Raw genomic sequence first — 24609 nt, forward strand, 5'->3', positions numbered from 1 at the left:
AAGTCAAGGAAATCCGGGAATCTTATTTTTTCCCGACAATCGTGTCTTAAATCTCGCGCTTTAGTGCTACTTATACTGATACTGGCGTTATAAACGTAAATAAAATAGTTATTGATAAAAAAATAGTAAACTGACCTAAGACAACGAACTTTTAAATTGTTCGCATACATAAACGTGAGCAATAAATCAAAATAAATGAATAAATCACCCGTGATGTCTATCACTCAGGTAAACCTGAAGAAAATGTAATCAGTGGCAATAACTGATACCCTCTCAGGGATTTGATTGAGTTTATGTGACATACAGAGGAACTAAAGCTCATGCGAATTATCAAAGAGTATTTTTATGATGTTACACGTTACTTACTGACATTTCAATCCAGTACATGCAGTTGACATTAGATTTTATGGTAAATTAATTTTTGTCACTTCTTTTTAACTTATAACGTCATAAAAAATACCGATTAATATTATTATTATCTCTTGATGTTATTATTAGTATAATTAGTTAGTTAAACTCGGGAGTCTCTTGGGGGTTAAACTTATAAAATAAAATAAAAAATAATTTTATTTATTATTTATTGTTTCTTCTTCTTAATAACTAAAACTCAACTCGATAAAATTATATTCTCTAACGGGGTATATATTCACGCCGTCTTGATAACACGTGACTTTGAAACGTGCCTGGTTATGCACGTGGAACAAACCACAACCCCCATACCCTCTTGCCCCTTACATCCCCTATTGACGATTCTCCGGAAATTCGTTCGCAGCTCAGTTTATCGTCGGTACTCTCGGCATGCGTTTCTCATATTTTAATTTTTAAGTAAAAATAAATAAACCAACTTATCTCTTTTTAATTGTTAATCTTTATTGTTTTTTTAACACTTACAGGTGATGGTTCACCATATTATTCAATTACATGTGTGATTGCGTGTATGAATGTCTTCATTACTTTATGTTTAAATTTAAATATCTTTGGGATAAGTGTGGGTGTTACTGCGGTTTTAAATGTATCGCTAACTTTTAAAGGAGTTTTATCAAATTTATTCAACTTTTTTATTTATATTCATGGTTTAACTTCTCATAATTATAATTATTAATGCGTCAATTTAATTATTATTAATAGTTATCAATTAAATTTCAATTCTTAGTCAAATCATCTTCTATCTCTTATATAATAAATAATAACAAACCTAATTAAGTTTTTATACTGGAAAAAATTTTAAAAGTTGTCAAGAAAATTATTAAATTTGGAAAAAAATTTTTTTATAGAATTTTATAAATTAAATTAAATTACAATTTAAAGCTGAAAAAAATATTGAAAAAAAAAGTCTAAATTAAATTCTTCTAAATAAATATTTGTTATTAATTATAATTTAAAAATAATTTTAAAATTCGTAGTAATACCTGAACTCACCCTTCTCTTAAATTTCGAATTGACTCTAAATAAAATAATTTTTATTGAAATTTCAGTTCGAAAATTAGAGTGACTGATTAATAACTTAAAAATTTTCGTATTTAAAATAAAAAAGATTTCTTTTATTAAGTTTTTATTTACTATTATTTATTATTATTAAGTATTTGTTTTAATTTATCATTAAAATTTTTGGTTTTCGTTGGATGTCTGCGAGAAACAAGCTCCGATTTTGGATGAAATTTATAAATACAGTGTGTGATATTGAGCAGATATTTAATACCAATACTTTATTATCGAACAATATAAAAAAGCATTTCAATAATTAATTGATAATAAAACGGTAATTGCCTGTGACAGAAAATAATTAATTCAATATGTGAAGAAACATTGAACGATGTAATGAACTGTGAAATTAGTAGTGAAAATGATTAAGTAACTAGAATTTTGTTCGCAAATTTATTGAAAATAAATAAAATAAGAGACAAGGTATGTCACAAGCAGAAGCCGGTGCTTCTTGGCAACATTGCGCGTGGGATATGACGTACCAGAATCATCACCCGCAGCAGCAATTGGCACACTATCAACCTCAGTACCAGCATCTTTCCACGGAGGGCTATTCTTCTCATCATCATAGTCAGCAGCATGTTCAGCAACAGCAACAACAACAACAACAACAACAGCTTCAGGAGTCTTCTTCAAGACAAGGAACTTCCTCGCAAGACCCCCAAGTTTTGGCGCATCATCATCACCATCACCACCATCACCACCATAACTCTCAAGGACAAACTCAGCAGTACGAAGACCAAGCTGAGACCAATCTTCGTCGGCAAAATGTTTATGACGGACCCGCAGGTATCCCTTGGGATATTACGTAGGATATCCTCGCTATTTTTTATTATTTACTGTTGATGTATTAGCTTAATGTAATCGTTTTGTGCATGAGTCTCGTGAGGGTTGCGTGAATGGATAATTTTATTTTTGCTTTTATTTAATGTACTTTGTGTTAGATTTAATTGGATGATTTATTCGAGCGGTTTTTAATAAATTGAATTTACTTACTAAAATAAATTGATTGAAAGAAAATATTGTTACACTAAGAATAAAATTATTTGAAAGAAAATCTGTTATTTTTTCAAGAGAATATTTTTTTTTAATCAATTAGAATTGTTTTTTATTCCTCATATTCACAAAATAGTAAGGTCTGCAATAAAATTAAATCATTATTTCTGAAAATTAAATTGTTGAATTTTTAGTAATCAGAAGAATAAAAAATTTAAGTTAAGGGAAAAGTTAATTTTCATATATTTAGATAAAATAAAATTAAAAATTAAAAATTTTTTTCTGCAATAAAAACATACATTAAAATCACGACTAAATTTTAAAGATACAAACAATTAATACCGAAATATAATTAATTTTCCAGAGAAAACATTGTTAAGTCAGAAAATATTTCTTCTTTCTTCGCTAATATTGCGCCCTATTTAATTAAGTAATTTCTAATAAAAAATAACCAAAAAAAATTTTTTTTAATAACAAACAAGAGATAATTGGATATTAGTTGATTAAATATAAATTTATATTAAAAAAAAGGGCATAAAATATCCAGAACTGCAGGTTTATATCCATAAAAACGAGAGATTGAATGCATATGAATTATTTATGAAATTCTTTTCTCGCTCGCATTATTTGTCGGTTCTCATTCATACCCATACATATTTGTATAAATATAAATACATATCATACATAAATATATACAATATAAATGTGTAGCTTGTATCTATCTACCTTGCATAAAGCTTACATCGTATTTTTTTTTTTTTTTTTTTTCTATTATTATACTTATTCGTTTTCTGTATTGTATTAGCAATTTCAAAGCGTTTTCCGTACACTACATATATAAAATATAAATCTGTAAAAAAATATGAATTACGTAAAGGCAAATGAATTGAACTAAACCGAGTTACACTTCGTCCTTCTTCTTCTTCTTTGTCCCGTTCGTCTATTTTTTGTTTATATTTCTCGTTAAACATAAATATATATTTAAATATTTATAGTACAGCGTGTAGTGTTCCAAATCTACTACACGGACAGTCCATTCACTAAATTGAAAAAAAATTGCCAGTATCCATCCCATTATTTGCGACTATTTTGTTCCCAGAAGTTATTACAAAATTATGCGAAAAAAGGTTGGCATTTTTAAAAATTAAATTAACAATTTAAAAGACATTTTATTATTATAAAATATAATATAACATAATAAATTTTTTATTGTATTAGTCATAGTCATATAGTTATAGTTATAGTTATAATAGTAAAATGGCGATTGCATGGCAATAGGTAATCTTAGAAAAATCTAAGCAAATATATATGTGCGTTTTAAAAAGCATCAAGGACGATATAATGCACACTACACACGCTGTGATCATTCGCGAATCGTTCCATCTCGCTGCCGAGGATAATGTCTAGTCTTTTTTTTTTAACAGGATAACCCACTGCCACAGGATGTGATGATGAGAGACAATCGAATTATTTCCTACATCATAGGCATATATCGCTAAGAGAGATTATATTTTTTCAACTTTTTCCTCCTCTCCACCCTCCCCTTATTCTTATTCTTAAAAGTTACTCCGAGATTTTAATATTCGCCACTCAATTTTTAAATTATAATAAATCTCGCTATTAACTTTACTACCGTGTATAATTATACCATCACCGTTGTTTAGTTTATTTCAATGAGTTTCAGAAAATCTCAGTCTTGAAAAACATTTATTTAAACCCAGTTTCTTTAAATTATTATTTTTATTATGTTCATTTATAGTTTTTAAATTTGTAACTTATATTTGAGTTATTTAAAAATTATTTTATGGATTTTTCTTTTGGATTTCAGGTGATCCTATGATAACATCTTCACTTAAGGGTAAGTCTTTTGACTTAAACTATTTTTTTTGCATGGTTTGCTTTGAAGAAAATATAAAATTAATTACAACTAATTTTTGAAAAAAAAAGATATTATTTTATTTAAATGAATTTTTTATTTACTATAAAATAATTTTGACTACCGAAAAATCAACAAGAGAAAAGAGAAACGACGAAATTTTAAAAGCTTCAAATGAACTGATCCGCGTGTAATAATTTAAATAAAACTTTTCTTTGGTACAATTCTATTCTATTCACTCGAAATACGTCAACAACACACTGTTTACAAAATATTTTAGGGTTCATAACCATTAATATTAATTAAAAAATACCGAAGATAAATATAACATTGAGTACACATCACTAACATATTTGGGTTGAAATTTACCTATAAAACCAGACCCTCGTCGAGTCAATGCAATTATTCATGCGTAACAATTGATATTTGTGCAGGCCTGTTTCACGTCTGTGAGTTTCATTATATTATATTATATTATAATATATATACGATATGATTACAAGCAACATTTATAAGACATTCATTCTACCGTAATATAAATATACATATAATTTAATAAAATGCCCAAAAAAAAAGTTATAAAAAATGTGAGTGTCCTGATATACTGACATTCGTTTACACAGCTTGTTTTATTTTCGCGAGCGAGAATCGCTGACGAGCAATTGACTTCTTAGCTTAACATATAACTGCGGAGTTGTATTTTATAATTGCATCTAATCATCATTACTCGTCGTTTTATTATTACTATTATTAAAAACTATTTTTTTTTACTTTTTTATACGTATTTTAATGTCATGGCGTAGGCGGGTAGGTGTAGTATACTGGACAACACAAGATACGTAATTGAGTTTCTGAAATCCGAAACCCCGATATGAGTGGACCACATAAGATCATTCTTCCGTGTCGTTTAATATACAACCACGTGATAATTTTATGTTCCCACTTCTCAATAATATTTATCTTATTATTATTTTCTTTTTTTTCAATATCATTATTTTATATATTGTCTTTTTCACGTATAGGTATTCAATTTTTACACTAACAAATGTTTAACGTGATTTCATCATCGCAATTATCACAACAACGAGAATTCACAAGTTAAAAAAACATTACTAGTAATTAAAGAAAAAAAAAAATTAAAAATAATAATAATAATCTGTTTGATTTGATTTTAAAATTTAATATTCAAATAGAATTTATAAATTATTTTACATGTTATAGATCTAATTATAATTATCGATAAGGATATGAATCATAGTCACGTTATTATTATTATTATTGTTATTATTATTAATAGCAAAAAAACTGACAGTATCTGTAATAACAATGTAAGCCGATGAATGAACACTTATAACCTCAAAATTTATCAATTGTAAGTTTCGCAATATTTTAATTTATCGTAGATGAAAATAAATTGGGACTATTGATAATAATTATAATTGGTTAACATTTAAACAAGTGATAACAATAACTTTAAAACATTTCATTGATTATTTTAACCGGTTCGTTGAATGGACGGTGTTATCATTTTATTATAGCTTCTCACTATGGTTAAGAACATTAATATGTCGGTTCAGAGTCCTCAAGTATATATAAAAATAAATTACAAGCTAATTCACGTGTGATCTAACTCCTAAGATAGATGAAATTAAAATTGGTGCAGAAGTTTTTTAATAATAAGCTTATAAAATCGGCAAGTGGGGCAATGGACGGCTAAGCTTAAAGGCGCTCTTTCAATTAACGAAAAATTGCAGATCTGAGTTATCGACAGTTGATTTTGATAGCGGGCGATTTGAAATTTGAAATAGTAAAATCTGATATGATCTCCCACGGAGAAGCTAGTATGCGCGTGACGTTTACATAAATTGTCGTATACAAAAGTATAATTATTCTTGAAGCGATAGTTGCTTGCAACCTTCTCCAACAACTAAACCACAAGGTCTCTCGTGGCTTACCATTGTCGTTTACTTCTCTCTCTTTCTTTTTATTATTTTTCTCACTGTCAAATATATATGTATTTATATTTATATTTATATAGATACACATATATATATAATTCTATTCTTGCTAACTACTATCTTAGCACGAGTCTGGAATGTATCCTCAACATAGTACAATTGCTTTCGCATTCGTTAGTTACCGAACATATACTAGGATATGCATATGCCTAGTTATCCGTTTTTATGTGTATGGATGTGTCTATTATACTATAATTTTTATTTTTACTCTAAAATATAATAACTTATGAAAAGAAAAGCTTGTAGTATATACTATATATTAGTATGCTATTTAAAAGAAAGTCATAAAATAATATAAGGCAATCAACTCTATAGGTTAACGACTTGTTTTAAGTCTTTAGGCTGCTATGCATGTTAGACCAAAGCGCATCTAATAAAACAACGAATAGAACATGTGCTTTTAATTATCCGGGGTTGTTTTAAGTACATTAAATATTTTATTGGTTTATAAATATTTATATTGTTTTTTTTTTTTTTTATTTTTTATCTCCAAAAAAATTCCTAGATACTCTATTTATACTGCAAAAAAATTTGCTCCATTTTTTGTATCTAAAAATGAATTGAGGGTATTTTTAAAATTTCAAATCGCAAACCTTGAAGAATTTTATTCTCAAGGTGTTTTGTTTATGAAAAATAAAAATAATAAATTGGTAAATATCAAATAATTTTCATTAATTTATAAATTTTTTCTTATAACTACTAATCTTCTGATTTACCTATAATAGAATAACACCAGTAGTGAAGTAACTACAAGATAAAAATAAGTCCCCATTTTGGTGATGCATTTTACAACCAATCTATTAAATTTCTAATCTTTTAATCAGACATACTTATTCATCGTCATGTGTAATAAATATTTAATAATTCATCCCACAAATTATATTCTTCTGAAACGTTTTTAACCATTTCTTCAGATACAAGTCAATAATTTATATAATTTTTCAAATGAGTCAAAATTTTCACCAACGCTCTAGTTTCTGATCAGTTAAAAACCTTTTGAAGCATTCTATTCCTTCAAAGTCTTTAAAATTTTCATCAATTTTATATTTTTATTCTTCAATGCTTCCAACTTCAGACTGCTCAAAATCTATCAACAATTAGTTATGCTAATGCTGATGATTAAACTTCAAGAACAAGAAGTTGAAGCGTGCCAATTAACTTAAATGAAGACAAAAAATTCTTTATTTAAGAATTTTTCACTCAAAACAAGAAAATAAACTTGTTAAAATTTATTCATTTGATTGAAGTAATTTTTTTTTCTGCGTATCTATTTTTCAAATAACAATATCAAGAAACAAAAAATAAGACAGTATAGCAACTACCAAGTTGTACAGTAAGTCAAAAATTATCAGGCCACGAGAAAATAAAAAAAAAAAGAACCCAGAACGAATAATCCAGTGGCTGGAGATACTCGTTTTCGCTTTGGCCCGGGTCCACCTTGAAATAAAACCACTTTCGGCGACTTTCACCGCTACGCCTAGTGTACCATACACCATACTCTCTTACCTCTAGTGAAATGCCTGTACACCAAGCTCTTTCCTTTTATTTATTATTTACTTCATACTAAAAAATTCTCATACACGCGTATCATAATCGCATATAAATATACTTAAATCTACCTGTACCAAATCTTTCTCGTCTTGATCGTAATTATTTATTTCTGAGTACCGGTATCTTAATTATATTAAAAAGTCATATGTATATTAAAGAAAATAAGAATACTTGGGTGTACTCTACATATAATTGTCAGTCGAATACGGAAATTCCTCTTGGTTGGCGACTCGAAGGTGAGAAGGGGTGCCGCGGATCCTCGGTAGGGATATGATACATACAATATAGACACGCTCATCGATAGTTTGTTTGTATTGTAAAAGTATGAATGTGTTGTTAGCCTGCGCGATTTAAAGAGACGATACGAGTGGGGAAGTATCGCGGTGGGTATAGAAGAGAGAATCGGTTAAGATATAAGCCCACTATACGGACTTTGAGTAGAAGTTGAGTGGGGAACATGATCGTACAGAAGTGGAGGCGGTACACGGTGGTATAGGCCGTTTTACTGAGCGTGGGGCCGTTTGACGGTCCGATCTCGACCGGTGGCCGTGTGCCGCTAGTAGTGTCTCGTTGATCGCGAACCTAGCGCGACACGCGCCCAAATTTACCCGGAGACTGTCTTAATCACAGACTGTGCCGGGTTTATAACTTTCCATTCCATTTTAAGTTTAATAATTTTATAAAATAAAATAAAATAAAATAAACAAAAAATCCGTGAAAATATGAACGCGTTAATTCGCGGATAATTTATAAAAATGATTTGCAATAAACACTTGTGAGTGAAGTGATTGATTTGACAATTATAAACAGACAGTGAATGTTGGGTGGATTTAATTTAGATTTAATTTTTTTTTACCATTAATTATTAATAATTGATTGTTAATCAACAAACTGTGCAATGGAGTACCAACAATTAGTGTCACCTTCGGTAACTGTAGTGCAGCATGGACCCCACCACCCTCAGCCGCCCACACAACCCCAATCCCAACAACAGCCCCATCATCAGCCGCAAAACCAATCACAAGTTGTTCCACCCTCGCACCCTCACATTGTCCTTGCACCTGCGCATCAACCCCAGCCACAACCGCCTCCAAATCTGCCTCCACCTACCACTCACGCTCACCAATTGCATCCACCCTTACCGCCTATACACGACGACAGTACCAGCTCAAGGTGGACACAGTACCAGCACATATGGCGACAACATCATGTTTATATCAATGGTGAGGTTTATGTAATGATCTGGTTTATTAATCTTCGGAGTTGCTACCATCAGTTTTTTAAAGTTTTATATTATATATGTTGGCCAATAGTTTTTCCAATAGACATAATATATTATGTCATGGTCAGTGGAAAATTTTTGGACTTACAAGCCTAGATTTGAGATTCTGGATAAAGGGGATGAGATAGAGGAAAATATGATAATGCTTATGCTTTTTCTGTATCTTCAATATTTTACCCAAAATTTTGATACAAACTTAACAAACATTGTTGTGGTGATTGGTAACTCCGAAAAAATTCTTCTTTGGAGCGTTAAAATTCTAAATTATGAATCCAGAATTTTGCTACCAAAGTTTGTATCACAAAAAACTGACCAAAATTTTCTTTTTAAAATATTTTAAGACTCATTCAGACTTAAAATTCGCGACAAAAAGTATATAGCAGACACTTTAATGCAGAGAGCGCAAGGCTGATCAAGTCTAGGCACGCCCACCTGTTGCCTCGTCGAACTCTATACAATATTTCCAGTGTAAATTATGAACACCCGAACGCCAGAATAATAAATCATGATAGCGGAAGTCCAATGCTCGTATTACAAATAAAAGTACCAACACATTATTACACCAGGTATACTAAAATTCGCGAGAATAATTGCAGAAGTAGGAAACGCGTATGAATCACGTATTATACAACGGGCTTTAAAGAATTTGATTATTATCTGTTTACGTGGACTAAATTTAATTTCTTTTGATCGGTTGACAATCGCAGGGATAGGCTGTCTGACTATTGGATATACCCGGCCTATCCTGTCCGCTTTTTATTTATTTTATTTATTTTATTTATATATTATACATCATTCAGCTATTTTAACCTTATCCATCCCAGGTAATTAGTATTACCACTGGCAATAACCCGATTAATTTATTTTTAGAAAATTTTTGTACAATATTACACTCTCATTAATACAAATATACATTATTTTTATTAGATTATGATATTTTTAACAATTTATAAAATAATCAATCAATAATCCAGCGCTAAAACATAATATTTCTATTTCTTCCTATTATTTTAATGTCAGCTCTACGGGAAATGACGTACATAGATGGCGCGTCAGTAAGAACGCGCAATTTGAAATAAGATAGTGAATTAGGCTTATCGCCGATAGATAAAACTTGTTTCGATATTTTAAATACATTTATTGATAATTGAAAAAATTGTTTTATTCTATTTCAATACTGAAAAAGAATAAATATTTAAGAATAATTATTTTAAAAGGGTGAAAATAAAAAATACAAGCTTTTTAAATAAGTAAATGAATCACTTGATTTAATATTGCTGGTATATTCTCTTAAATGGTTTATTTATTGCTGAATAAAATAAAATAAATTTAATCTAAAAAATGTTTGCGAGGACATCGAAAGAGTGAAAGGGGTGATGTGATTACAATACCGCGTGATAACAATAACAATTTAGATCAAAAGACGTGTCAGATTAGATGTTAATCTTACGATAAAAGACACTATGACCCAGTGACCATAACCCGACCTTTCACGAGGCCACACTCACACTATAATAATAATAATAATAATAATCAGTGACCTAAACGAAGTGAAGCCTTACCACAAGAATTGATGCATTGCCGACCCACCTCGTCCGTTAGTAATATATAATAACAACGCCCGTTTACAATTTAAATCTTATTCATTGTTCATTATCATTTATATTTATTCGAACCGACGACTCAACTTTTTATGTTATTAAAAATTAAAAATAATCGCCCATATCTATTTTGTATAACAAAATTCGCTTTTTTGTTTGCTCAAATAATCGATGTTTACTTTTTTAATATTATATATATATATATATATACATGTACATACATATCTACTAATGAAAGTAAGAAGATAAATTTGACCTAAATAAGTAGTATATTGGTTAACAAGTCTTACAGTCGGGCTTCATGGATATTTTCTATGTATACATCTTTAACTTTTAACCTTTATTTTTATTTTTTTAACCCATTTATTATATTTTTCGTAAACGTTATGTTTCATTAACTTAATTAATTACTTCGATTAGATTAAAACTAAAAATAAATATCAATAATCCAATTATTTATTTTTATAATTTTAAGTCTGTTAATTCTAATCATTAATTTTCAATCACCGCTTTAAATAAATTTATTGGTTATTTTAAATTATTGGTAAAACACAATTACCACAAGCTATAAATTACTTTAAGGAAGAATTTATGTTAAATAATTTCAAGTGATTAAACTATTGACAGAATAATAATCATAAATCCCAATGTTCATATTTTTTTTTTCTTTTTTTAAGAAACTTATTATATTAAATATTTATTATTATTAATTGTAAATATGTTTGTTTAAAAAAACATTTTTTAAACACTTGCAGACTATCGATGCGACCCGAGACCCAGCCGCCTAGACCTCGATGATAATAATTTAAGCAAAACAAAAAACTCAAATTAGTTTTTATTTAGCGACGGAAAATTTTATGTTAATTTTTTTTAGTTTAAAAATACGCTAATAACTTGACTAGTTTTTGCATGTTTCAACAAAAATATCGGGTAACAGTTTATTTGTAGTGAAATTACCTTGTATAGCTGGTGTCAGCCTGAAAAATTCATCACCGGATACTAGTTTTTAAAGCGATAAAAACTCGATAATTATAAAAACAAACAAAATTAAATAATTACTGATATACAATAGTACGTTGTTGAATATTAAAATAAAACTTTTCAATAATTACTTTTAGAACATTTACACTGAAAATAGAAGAAAATAAAAAGGCTTACTTTAGTCAAAAAAGTTTTTAAAAAATTATTTTTTTCATCTCAAAAATTAGTTTTTTTAAATATAAATTATAAATAAGCCAGAAAGTTTATAAATTTTTGAAGAATTCGTTGAATATCTTTAAATCACTTGATCGATCAATTCCAAAACAAAATCGGTTGGATAATTCTTTAAAAGCTTTCGATTGTCGCAAGAATGATCAAAATCGATAAATTTATTCGAGAGATATTATTGTACCATTAACTTGAAAACTACTTTCAGAAATGGCCTAAAAATGGTGTTGTTGCTTCATTATAATTGCAATGTTCAAATAGTTTCAGAGATATTGTTATCTGAATTTATAATTAATTATAAATCTTTATTTTTGTCAATTGTTTATCGATTCAAACATTTGAATATTATAAAACAAAATTTCCAACTAAATTAGAGTTATTATTAATTAATCTTTAGTATTTAAGATCAACAATAACAGTATTGTCTCTTTATTAATGTCATTATGTCATCAAACAACCCAAATTTAAAAATATATTCTCTAATAACTTCTACAAACGCAATGGGATTAATTAATCAAATGAACGTGAGACAGTAAATTATAAAAACATAAACTTTCAATCGAACAAATTAAAGAAAAATATATATATATATAGATAGTATTTAAAGTACGTTAAGTTGTTAAGTGACCGTTTTCACTTTCATGCTCGCTCGCAATATTATTGTTAATATTTAATCTCTTTATCTCAAGCAATAAAAAAATCACATAATATTTAAATACTTCCGTCAATATTAAATTGAAAATATGTTGTGTTGAAAATAAACGAACAGTTGAAACAAAAAGTTTAATAAAATGTTAAATGTCTGGTAGAAAGCGTGTGTAGCGTTTAGGATACAAATGCAAGTATTATAAATCCAGGAGTACAGAGTAAGAGTAAAAGTGTTAAAAGTAAATGATAAAAGTAGGCATATGTATATAAATATATTATATGGATGTATAAATGCGTGTGAGTCTTTGAGGAAATTTGCAAATGTTTTGTGAGAACACAGCCAGCCCGAGAGAAAGAGAGATGGAAATCACAAGGTGTCTATTCCCAACATTCTCGTATCGGTGTGGGCTGTGATTACTTTCTCCAGGAGACCTGAAGAACTTAGACCGAGAAGTATATTCTCTTCCGGGTTGAGTCAAACCTTTACTTTTTTACATTAATATAACTGAACCCTGTTATTTTTGGTTAAATTAACCGCTAATGCAGTGTAATTTAAAACAATACCTTTAGTAAGGAGGATTTTTAAATGTTAAATTGGTTAAATTTTGAGATTTTGCTTCAGCAAATTAAGAGTAAGATCAAAAGTATTATTCGTTGACGGTGAAAGCGAAAGTCATGTGACTTCCTAGTCAAACAAGGAAGCTAAGAGCAATATGCTGCGGGAACACGCACACTGCATAATTAATTATACTGTTGATGAAATATATACTTAACTTTTATTTTAAAATTTACAAAAATTTAATCGCCTGTTTAAAGGCAATTCTTTGCAATTATTAAAAATTAATATTATAATATTATAATTATTCTTCTCGGTGGTCCGAACAACGCGACTATACATCAGTAATTGGATTACCAATTAAATATATTATTTATAAGCTCGCTATCTAAATGACTCAATTTTTGTTGATAAGTTTATGAAGCTCGGTAATGTTATCTTGTCTTGTATTGAATATTTAAAATGAGGATATGAAAGTGGTGGTTAATGATAATATAAAAAGCCTTAGACCTGCAAATATCGTTGTAATTTAGGGTGATAAATAATTTAGCCGTACCGGTTATTTTGCAGTGATCGAAATAGATTAGCATAGACGGATATCGAGTCTAATGTCCTTGACACGCATCATCTGAAGGAATAGAAGATGAGTTTGTGTCATATGCGACAGCTGTTAAGAATTAATTTTAGATAACATGTTTTATACATTTATAGTTGTGTATGTATTTATAAGTGTACGTTAATCGACAGTCGGTAGTCGGTATTAAAATTCTTCATTTCATTATATATAATTATTATTGTAATTTTAATTTATTTTTTAAGAGCGATACACTATCGAGGTTTTAGCTTCTGTACTGCTCTTCATGGAAAAAGTTTGTCAATTAAGACTAACTGTTCCGTTCTTCGTCATTTGTTCCGTGTCATTTTTTACAAACTTTCTTTCTTTTTTTTTGCGGGTTACGTAATTCCACTTGTCTCATACTTTTTGCTCTATTTCTTCAGTTTTTATTGATATTTTTTAATATATTGCTACTCACTTTTTTTTTTCTTTTTGTTATTAAATTTATTGATCGAAGAGCTAAGTCAACTTCTTGTTTGAATTAATCTATTGACAATTTGGACATAAATTAGGAAGCAAACAAGTGCAAATTAAAATATTGCTAATTTTATTTTTATTTATAGGAAAAGTATTAATTTTTTTTTGTTAACATTTTAATTAAAATGTACTTTAACGATTATTAAAATTTAAACAACAAATTGATATAATTGAATTATTTTTTAAACACTTTAGCTTCTTCAAAGTTTAGACAGTCACAAAAAGTTTAACAATTTATTATTTTCTCTTTCAAAATATTTGTCTGAAGATAATTATTCTTTAGAAGTAAATAAATGATTTAAAGTTTATTTTTTGGGGATTAAGAGAATTTAAGTGATTGTAACGATTAGTAGAAGAACTTTTGATTCTCTATAAAAAGATAATTTATTAATTTATTAATGATAAATTTTTGAGGACTTGAGTCTTTAAAATATTCAACAGTTGATACTTTTTCTCTTCTTATTTATTGCCTATTACTAATATAACGTATCGTAAGAAGTTCAAAAGAAGGGGAGACGGCAGTACCACGAGAAAGTTTGAAAGTGAATTGTCCAAGCTTGACCCACCTTTCATTCGCCGGATTCGATCATACAAAACCCGAATTTATTAACATATTTGGTCAGTAAAAAATGGTTTATATAAAAATGAAATTTCGTTTTTAAATAAATTATTTTATCCAATTAATCTCTGTCAATGAATTCTATTTAATTAAAATTTTATTTCATTCAAATAAATTATTTATTAAATTTCAAAATTGCATCACTGGTACAGGTAGACGGTGTGCTAATTAAATTGCAATATCTGATTGGCCATGACCATGATCTTACATCTTGTGTATAAAATTTTGCAATTTAATCTACTGGTAATTTGATTACTTAATTTTTATAAATTAATAAAATTAGTTTTTGTCTAATTTACAAACAATTAAAATTTTTTGCAATTGGGAAATTTTTTGGTTTGAGCCAAAAAGCCCGGAAATTAAAAGAGCTCAATAACTTCCTGCTTGGGTTAAGCGTTAAAATCGTGTTTCAGTTAAGTGACTCGCGCCACAAAGGCCCAAAGGGAAAGTAGCATAAGCAACTTTCACTGCCTACTGGCAAGCATACCGTAGCACTTGCTACCCTCTCTCTTAAACTTTTATTTTTCATCGTATTTTACTTCCTCAACATCTACTCTTGTAGTTTACTCTTTAACAAATCATAAACTACAATTCATTTTTTTAACCAACGCGGTAATTATTATCCGAATAAAATTTAATTACTATCTACTATAACTTTGCAGATAATAAGTATAATTAACGTCTGAGAAAAATTATCAAAAAAAAAAAAAGCGTATTTATTTTTTAAACTACAGAAAATTTTATTTATATTTACTTATAATTATAATCTCTCATAAAATTTAAATTTATCGGTTGGCTGATAAAGTTAGCTTTTAAATTATTATAAATTATTATAATCGTACAAGCCAATAATTTCTTCATTATATTGCACGCCTCATAGCGCGAAGCGCGTGAGGTTGTGCTTTATACTCGACTAGTCAAGGTCAAGCAATTTTGTGATCTTTAAATAGCTCTATCCCAATCATATTACACTTATACAATGATATAAGTAGATGTACACCGGAAAAACACTTAAATTAAACCATCTTTTACTTTATAAAATCATTTCATGTTGCTATTTTGGAAAAAAAAAACGTTTTGAATTTATAATTTTTTTTTTTTTTAATCAATTACACAATTAATTTTTTTCTTAAAAAATGAATGAGCGTCATGAGGCGTGCACTTTTGGATTTTCCAAACTTTTTTAAAACTACTATTATAAAATAAAACAATTGTTCTTTCATATTAACATATATAATTATTATCTGCATAAAAATAATCTTATTTAACGAATTTTAATTAAATCATCATATTTTCAATAATATAATCAATTTATAAAATAATAGTGGAGAAAATAGGGTTAGAACAATATATTTATATTTTTTCCCGCTATTTTAACATTGCCACTACGGGAAATGACGTACATAGATGGCGCTTCTTAGCGCGCGTAATTTAAAATAGCAAAATTGATATTAGTTACCAATATTAATACTTTTTAATGCTAATTAAGTTATATTAAAAAAAAAAAAAAAAAAAAAAAAAAAAAAAAAATAGACGTTATATCGAATTAACTAATATACCATTTCTTACTTGTTGAAAACCTAAGTGTGAAAAACAATACATAATTAATTAAATGTAAATTATCAGAATGGAGTGATAATGAATAAGGATATGCTTTTATAAAAGTTATTATAAATAAATAAAAACAAACGATCAAATGAATGATGTGGGATCTTTGATCAAGTCCTCTGTTAGACGTGGCCAAGGACGACAGCATTTCCTCTACTCCGAATCGCGTTCCGCGTTCCACACCTTCTTGTAATTCATCAAGATACCTATAAATATATCCGCCGGCAGCCGCTTTCTCATTCGTTTTTAATTTTCGATTTTAATTACTCATTTGTATTGATTTTTTTTTTTGAAAAAACTCGCTGAAAGATAAGCCGTTAATAAATGTATCAAACTGCAAATAAAATAATATATATTGTATGGAAAACTAGTTGAAGTGGTTCTCGTTGAACCGTGACTAGTCTATCAAGGATACAAGGCTGAGATTACATCGTCAACTTTATATACTTATATATTATTATTAATGCGAATGTGGGAATGAAAGTGAATCTCTGTTTTTATCCAGTATATCTATTGAATTTCATTTATTATACGAATTAACACTTAATCTTTTTTTTTTTTTTTAATTGCTCGTTATTAATAATTAATTATTGTTGTTGTTGTTGTCTAATCAAGAGGTTTTGTTTTAAGAAAACTTATTCATTTATTTGTAAGGTTTTTACTTTATTTAATCGATACTAGCATTTATTTCTTGCTCGATGATTAAAGGAAGTAATTATAATAAAAAAAAAAAATTAAATTTTTTATTGAGCCATGGTTTTATAGTTAGCATATAATTTCATTTTTTATTAAGTTTATAAATTATAATTACTAATTTTAGTTCAATAATTTACGATAAATTGTTTAGAATGTAATTATTCATATTATTTTATTTTATGGTGTTAATTTTTTACTTCAGAAAAGGTTTAGTGTAACGCGGACATTAAAAAGTAATTACTTTTAAGTTTTACATAGTTTTTCTTTTTATTACTGGTGATAAAAAAAATTAAAAAAAAAAAAATACTTCTATCAAGAAAATTTTCTTGACACAAAAATAATTTTAAATTTTAATAAATTCTTAAACAAAAAAAATTTATCTAAAGATTTAAATAAAAATAAAAATTTACTTTTTAAACATTAAAATAAAATACTTAGTTTTTTTTTAATAAAATTTATCAACAAAAAGGAATTAAAAAAAAAAAAAAATCCCAAATTTTTCCATCAACACGTTTGACTAAAAAATCATTTGAATAATGTCACAAAAATAAACTAGCGCAGCAATAAATAATTAATAATTCGCCAGAATATTTCCAATGACAATCACGCATTCAATATTAATGACAACAATGATAATTAATACGATAAAGGCAATAAAGTTCCCAACAAAGTTGCACAAAAAAAAAAGTATTAAATAAATATTGCGTACTAAACAGTCTAGGTAACAACTCATATCAATACTTAACATAAAAATCCGAACAACTAAACAACACAACTCAACATCACAGTCCAGCCTGTAATTTAGTTCAAGGCTAGGCTCTCGGACTAAAACCTCTCTGCGGAACTAATCTCTGTACAGGCGTACACCGGTGCTACGCTTCACTAGCCCACCAGCAAAAACCCGGTATACATTTACGTCTAGTACTTTTAATTCAATGTCCAAAAAATGTGAATTTAAGCAGCAGCAGCAGCAATTGAAGAAATCAAATCATCAGTGCTTTATTATTAATTTTATTAAGTTTTTAAATTCACAGACTAGTTATACTTCTATACTTTAATTAAACCAGATAATAAAAGCAATGTTACTTCTGTTGGAGTTATTATATTTTTTTCTAAATTCAAGTGTAAAGCTGGTGTTGGACAGTGGCGTGACAAGCATGCTCTCGTAGCCTTGACAGTCGACCCGCAATGCCGTTCTCCTGCGTGTAAAAATCACCTAAGTCGTCACATATAACTTAGACTTAGTTTCTAATGCTTCATTCAATACTTTTGGAATATTTAATTTAAATAAATAAATTTTTTTTAAATTGTAATTAATGAAAATTTTAATTTACAGGTAAACAAAATAAAGATGGACCAGAGGAAAAAAAAGACGCGGACGGTGAATTGTGGGGCAATGTGGAAGCACAAGCCGCCTTCCTCGGTCCCAATTTATGGGATAAAACCCTGCCTTATGATGCCGACCTGAAGGTATTAAATCATGTATGTATTACGACGGAAAGAAAGAATAATAAACGCTCAAATGAAACCATCCAAAATAGTGTAAAAATTAAATTAATAATTAAATAAAAAATAATGTAGGTAAGATGTCAACAAAAGTAACCCAACTAATGACTGGCTGGATTTCCCTTACCTATTTGATTCGAATATAATGTATATTATTTAGATTTAGATTTATTTATTTTCTTATTTTTTATCATACTTCCCGTTGTTGAGGCACGCAAAGTTATGCAACGTTGTAAAAAAATATTGCGCTAGTAGAGCTGTGAGACTTCCTGGATTTGTGAAAACAAGGAAGCTTGGAATACTTGCCGCTGGTCTAGCACACACTTGTATACTTGGTTACTTGTACTCTAGACTACTCTTTTATACTTAATACTCAATACTTTGCTGCAAAAGAATGAGTATGAGTATAATATAAGAATCTAAACAACCAACCAACCGACAAGACTTTCACCCTCCGTGATATCGTCACGCCTACAATCGCGATTTTGTCCTTTTGTTCTTGCATTTTTTTTTTTTTTTGTTACTAATACAATAATTTTTGATTGTTAAAATAATAACTATAATTATTCTAATAAATTTTTGGATGATTTTTTTTTATTTTGACGTTTTTGCATGCGAATCTGGTGGATCCAAATTATTATTTTATTTCTAGTTCAATAATTTTCCAAATTACTCAAAATTTAATTGTAAATTCTCCCATGAAAAAAAAAAAATATAAAAAAATTATATTTTGTAGTACATAAAAAGATTTTAAATATATTAAAAATCTGTAAAAAATATATAAAAAATATGTATAATAAATATATTTTTAATATATAGAAGGATTTATTTGTATTAAAAAATATTTGTTAATAGTTAACAAATCATTTATTAGAGACGACTTTTTGGTATTAAAAAAATATTTGTTAGTATTTAAAATGATTTGTTTGTATTTAATAAATCTGATATTCATTTATTAAATATTAATAAATCTTTTTAAATACTAAGAAATATTTGTTAAGGACTAAAAAGTGGTCTCTAATAAATGATTTATTAAATATTTTTAATTATAAAAAAATCCTTCTATCAGTGTATTTACTATACATATTTTTTATATATTTTTAATGTATTTCGACATATATTATTTTTTCATGAGGAAAAGATTGTCAAAAAATTTAAATAAAAAATTAATATCAATTTTGTCGAGGTGATTTGAAAGAACAAGATTTGGGTCTGCCAGAAAATAATTAATAAAATTAAAAACTTAGTTATAGTAAATTTGAAAATGAAATAAAAATAATAAATGAATACTTAAAACATTATTCAGTACGTGGATCTGGATGAGTTTTTATCAGAGAATGGAATACCTGTCGACGGAGTGGGCGGTGGAGTACAAGGCAGCATGCAGCCAGGTCAATTACACAAACTGAATAACCCAAATGAAGCTGGGAGCCACCAAGGACCTGCTGGATTACATCTTGAACCGGTTACCAAGCGCGAAAGATCACCCTCTCCGAGCGATTGTTGTTCACCTGACACACTAAATCCACCATCACCTGCCGACTCGAGTAAATATGACCTTTTATTAACTAATAATTATTTGGTTAGTAAGTCACCTTCTTACCGATTTAAGAAAATACTTGTAAGGAGCTTTGTAGAGATTTTGGCGAGTAGAGGTCGCGGCTTGTGTGACAACTGAATACAATGGGTTATCTATTGTCTTATAGCGCTGTCGATGGCTTCATCGGGCCGAGACTTTGACCCGAGAACCCGGGCATTCTCCGATGAGGAACTCAAACCACAGCCGATGATTAAGAAATCTCGGAAACAGGTATTAAAAGTCACTCTACAGTTTCTTTTATTTTTTTTTTACTTCACTGTTACCGAGAGATGGGTTTTATTAAATTAATTGTTTTGGTGGGATGTTTGGGTGTTGCAGTTTGTGCCGGATGACCTGAAGGATGACAAATATTGGGCTCGTCGTAGGAAGAATAATATGGCTGCTAAAAGATCGCGTGATGCGCGTCGAATGAAGGAAAATCAAATTGCTTTAAGAGCTGGTTTTCTTGAAAAAGAGGTAATTGTTTCTTCTTTAAGATTTGGTTAACAATTATTAACAAAATGGAGGAAGCGACAAAATGTCGGATGCGTGCGCATATTATTAGATTCATTTTTTTTTACACAAAAATTATTAAAAGGAATTAAAATTTCCTAATTATTAGAATGATTAAAAGGCAAGCAATCCAAGAAGATTGTAATTTCTTCTTTAACAGTTGGTAAAAAATTATGGACAAAGTGGCGGATGCGTGCGCATCCCAATAGATTTATTTTTTTTTTACACACAGAAAACAAAATTTACTTGAATTAAGTAAATAATTTTGAAGAATTTAATCTTCTTGATTTGAGTAGAAAATTTCTTAAACTAAGAAATTTTTCTTGGTTTAAATAAATTTTACTCAATTCAATAACTTTTTGTCTTGATTCAAAACAATGAAACTTTTCAAAATTATTTTCTTGGTTCAAGAATTTTTCTTTTGATTCAAGTTAATTTTTTTTTTTTTCAATGCACAAAAAGTATTGAAAGAAATTAAAATTCTGTTATTTTCCATACTTTTTAATTAGTTTCTTTAATTAGAATGATTAAAAGGCAAGAAGATTGTAATTTCTTCTTTAAGAGTTGGTAAAAAATTATGAACAAAATGGAGGAAGCGACAAAATGGCGGATGCCTTCGCATTCCAATAGATTTATTTAAAAAAAAAAAAAAAAAAAAAGTATTAAAAGAAATTAAAATTTTGTTATTTTCAATACTTTTTAATTAGTTTCTTTAATTAAAATGATTAAAATGCAAGATGATTGTAATTTAATTAATGAATGAATGGTATTTTTTTTTTTTCCAGAATATGGGACTGCGACAAGAACTCGATCGATTAAAGAACGAAAACATGTTATTACGTGATAAACTAAGTAAATATACGGATGTCTAACAAACGGCCAAGTCCAAAATTTCATCGTCTTGACAAGATTAAAAAAAAAAAATTATAAATAAATAATAAATAGACTCTAGGCGTACTCGGAGGAATCCACCCGCTTAAGAAGAGTATCTAAAACATTATCAAGAAGATGAAGCAGCTGAAGTGTTTTTGACAATTTTTCCCTGCCTCGAGATCTCTGTTAAAGATTCTTCGTTACCAAGATACCCCAGAAAAATTTTATATTAAATCCAGCTTCCCAATCATCCCGAAGATGACGAGAAGAAATATATCATCATCAAAAGTTTACAATAAAAATAAATGAAAAAAAAAAAAATTGTCAAGAGAACCTTAAGTTTCTTCACCATCGTCGCCTCACTTGTACATAGTTATATATGTATAGTTAGATTATATACGTCATTCGATGTCATATTTGCAGCTACGAACAATATTAAAAAGTAAAACTTTAAAATTATTATAAATGCAATGAAAGAGAGAGTGAGCTACGAGACAGGGAGAAATGAGTGCGTGTGTGTATGTGCCGTTAACTTTTTTTGGATCTTTAATTGATTTAAAAACATTAAAAGAAAAAATTCAACTTTAATTTCTTCTTAATAGATCAATTGATTAATTAATCATCCAACTAATTAGACTATTAATTAATTGATTAATTTAGCAGCTTTGTTATTTTTTAGATAAAGTTATTTAAAATTTCGGACACATTGTTACCATAATAATAATATTAATAACAACAAATAAACATTTGTATATGAGAATGTAATTTACACGTGCAGATACGTCGTAAAAATAATAATATAAGTATGTAGATTTAATGAATTTAAAACTGCACGAATGCAAAGGTTGTCTCAAAAATTATATTTAATTAAATTAATGAGAATTGTATTTGTACGGTAATTGGAATTTTTTACGTCCAAATTTGCAGTTTTTTAAAAAAGATATTTAATTAAAGCTCTTAATTAATTATTGTTGAGACAATTGCTAAATAGCAACAAAGTGATTAAAGAATAATAATAATAAATCATAATTAATTATAGATTGAAAAGGTAAGAGTACATTTACTCTACAATAATTAACCTTTTCTTTTTAAGTTTCTAGATATTTATTTTGTTTATAAATATATATGAGAATATATACACACGAAAAATTATTAAAGATATTAAAAAAAAAAAAAAAAAAAAAAAAAGAGTAAAGACGACAGAATTATTGAGAGAATATTATTAAATTTATTATTATTATTATATTAAAAATTCTGCACGTATGATTAAATGTTCATTGACTAAAATTTATTGATAATTATAGACGCCTTATTTTTTAATATTATTATAATTATAATTATTATTATGTTATTTTTATTTTGAATACTTTAGTATCATGAGTTACCGATACAATTTATAGTTGTTCGTGTATAAATTTTTTGATTATTTAAATTTTTATTTTTAAAGATAAAAAGATAAAAAGATAAAAAAATTGTTGACTTATTAATTATTTTATGTTATATATTTAAAAAACTAATTGTACTAATTGGCCTAATATAATATAAATCAGATTATTATGTATGATAGTTCCATCATATTCGATATAAAAAATTTTTAAGTATGACGAAAAAAAAAAAAATTCTTTTTAATTATTGACGATGACATTTTTGTCCGGAATTAGAAAAATAAAATTAATGTTTGATTATTTTTGACAAAAGCTTGTAGTGTAACAATAAATATTATTTACTGCGATCGTCCATAAATCATCGAATTTTTAGATAAATTTATTTAGAGTAAATAAAGTAAAGATTGCAGTTATCAGCCGCTTTTGTCGCAAAGTAACCCAGTAATTATTTTAAAAGAAATAATTATTAAAAAAAAATTGTAAAATTAATAAATACTTGTTGCTAAGGTATAATTGATCTGCAATGTGATAAAAGGAATTATGGATAACTATAACTAAAACGTAAATAATAAAAATAAATTACTATAAATAAAATTTTAAAAAAGTTAACTAAAATAAAAACGTAATGCGTTTAAACAAAATGAGTGAAAATGTTCAACACGAAAAATACAAAAATCTATTGATTGTATCACCTTCCTAAAGAATATATGTATTTGTTATTGTTTTAATTATTTTTATTTTTCTTTTATTTACTCATTAGTTTTATCCTTAAGTAATTTTAAGAAATAAATCTTTTATTTTTTTTTAAATACTTATATTTTAAAAGCCATAATCGAAGCGGCTGAACTTTAGCTGATTTAGCTGATTTAGCTTTTACTTTAATGATAATTAATTTAGCAGATAGTCGATAATTTTAAAAATTTTTCTAACAAATAAATTGTGATAAAAAAAAATTGACATTTCGAAATTTTGGAAGACTGAAAATGAAATTTTTTTAAGATAATTTTTTGGAGTAAATTTATGTGATAAAAAAATTTAAAAATTGTCAAGTGACAGCTAAATTTAATATCATTTTATTTTAATTAGTAGTTAGTGCTTAAAAAAATTACACTTGATTATTTTTAACTCCAGAACTTTTAAAAGCCAATTTTACAACTGAGAATATTTTTTTTTTCATTTATCTAACAATTTTAATGTTTTATTTTTATCATTACTAAATTTTTATCAATAGATATTTATAAGACTTAAAATAGATATCTGAAAATTTTTTATATTAATAAAGTTAGCCGAAATTTTTTATTTTTTTTTATTTTGCTTAATTTATTAAATTATAACTAAAAAATATTTTTAAAAAATTAAACTTATAGTTTTTTTATTATAATTTACTTATAATTTTTTTTTTTATTTTTTTGTAATAATTTTTTAATATAAAAAATCATAAAATTTTTTAGATGTCGGCTAACTTTATTTTCATAAATTTTTTTTTTAATTTTACTTAACAAAAATTATTAAAAAAAT

At 27.3% G+C, this 24609-nt stretch overlaps 1 protein-coding gene across 8 annotated transcripts; it reads left to right on the forward strand.

Moving 5' to 3' along the window:
- The first annotated feature begins 1617 nt into the window (after positions 1-1617).
- LOC123266508 (thyrotroph embryonic factor) lies at positions 1618-23819 on the forward strand. Of its 8 annotated transcripts, none has more exons than XM_044730771.1 (7): positions 1618-2271; positions 4307-4336; positions 18572-18717; positions 20048-20288; positions 20448-20551; positions 20651-20797; positions 21619-23819. In XM_044730771.1, exons 1-7 carry the CDS (start codon positions 1908-1910, stop codon positions 21703-21705), a joined length of 1119 nt encoding a protein of 372 aa, XP_044586706.1. In that variant the 5' UTR covers positions 1618-1907; the 3' UTR covers positions 21706-23819. The 8 variants fall into 8 exon arrangements, with proteins under 8 accessions (XP_044586706.1, XP_044586708.1, XP_044586707.1 ...); XM_044730773.1 differs by having other exon boundaries at positions 1620-2271; positions 18572-18705; XM_044730772.1 differs by having other exon boundaries at positions 1622-2271; positions 20660-20797.
- Positions 23820-24609: the final 790 nt, after the last annotated feature.

Source organism: Cotesia glomerata, linkage group LG6, assembly GCF_020080835.1.
Source record: "Cotesia glomerata isolate CgM1 linkage group LG6, MPM_Cglom_v2.3, whole genome shotgun sequence".
NCBI classification, from domain to species: domain Eukaryota; kingdom Metazoa; phylum Arthropoda; class Insecta; order Hymenoptera; family Braconidae; genus Cotesia; species Cotesia glomerata.

Excerpts from the sequence above, each read along its gene's own strand:
- LOC123266508 (XM_044730771.1), top strand. The coding sequence starts at position 1,908 with ATGTCACAAGCAGAAGCCGGTGCTTCTTGGCAACATTGCGCGTGGGAT. Across the intron at positions 2,272-4,306 it reads TGTTTATGACGGACCCGCAG|GTGATCCTATGATAACATCT; the intron begins GTATCCCTTGGG and ends TTTGGATTTCAG. Across the intron at positions 20,798-21,618 it reads CTGGTTTTCTTGAAAAAGAG|AATATGGGACTGCGACAAGA; the intron begins GTAATTGTTTCT and ends TTTTTTTTCCAG.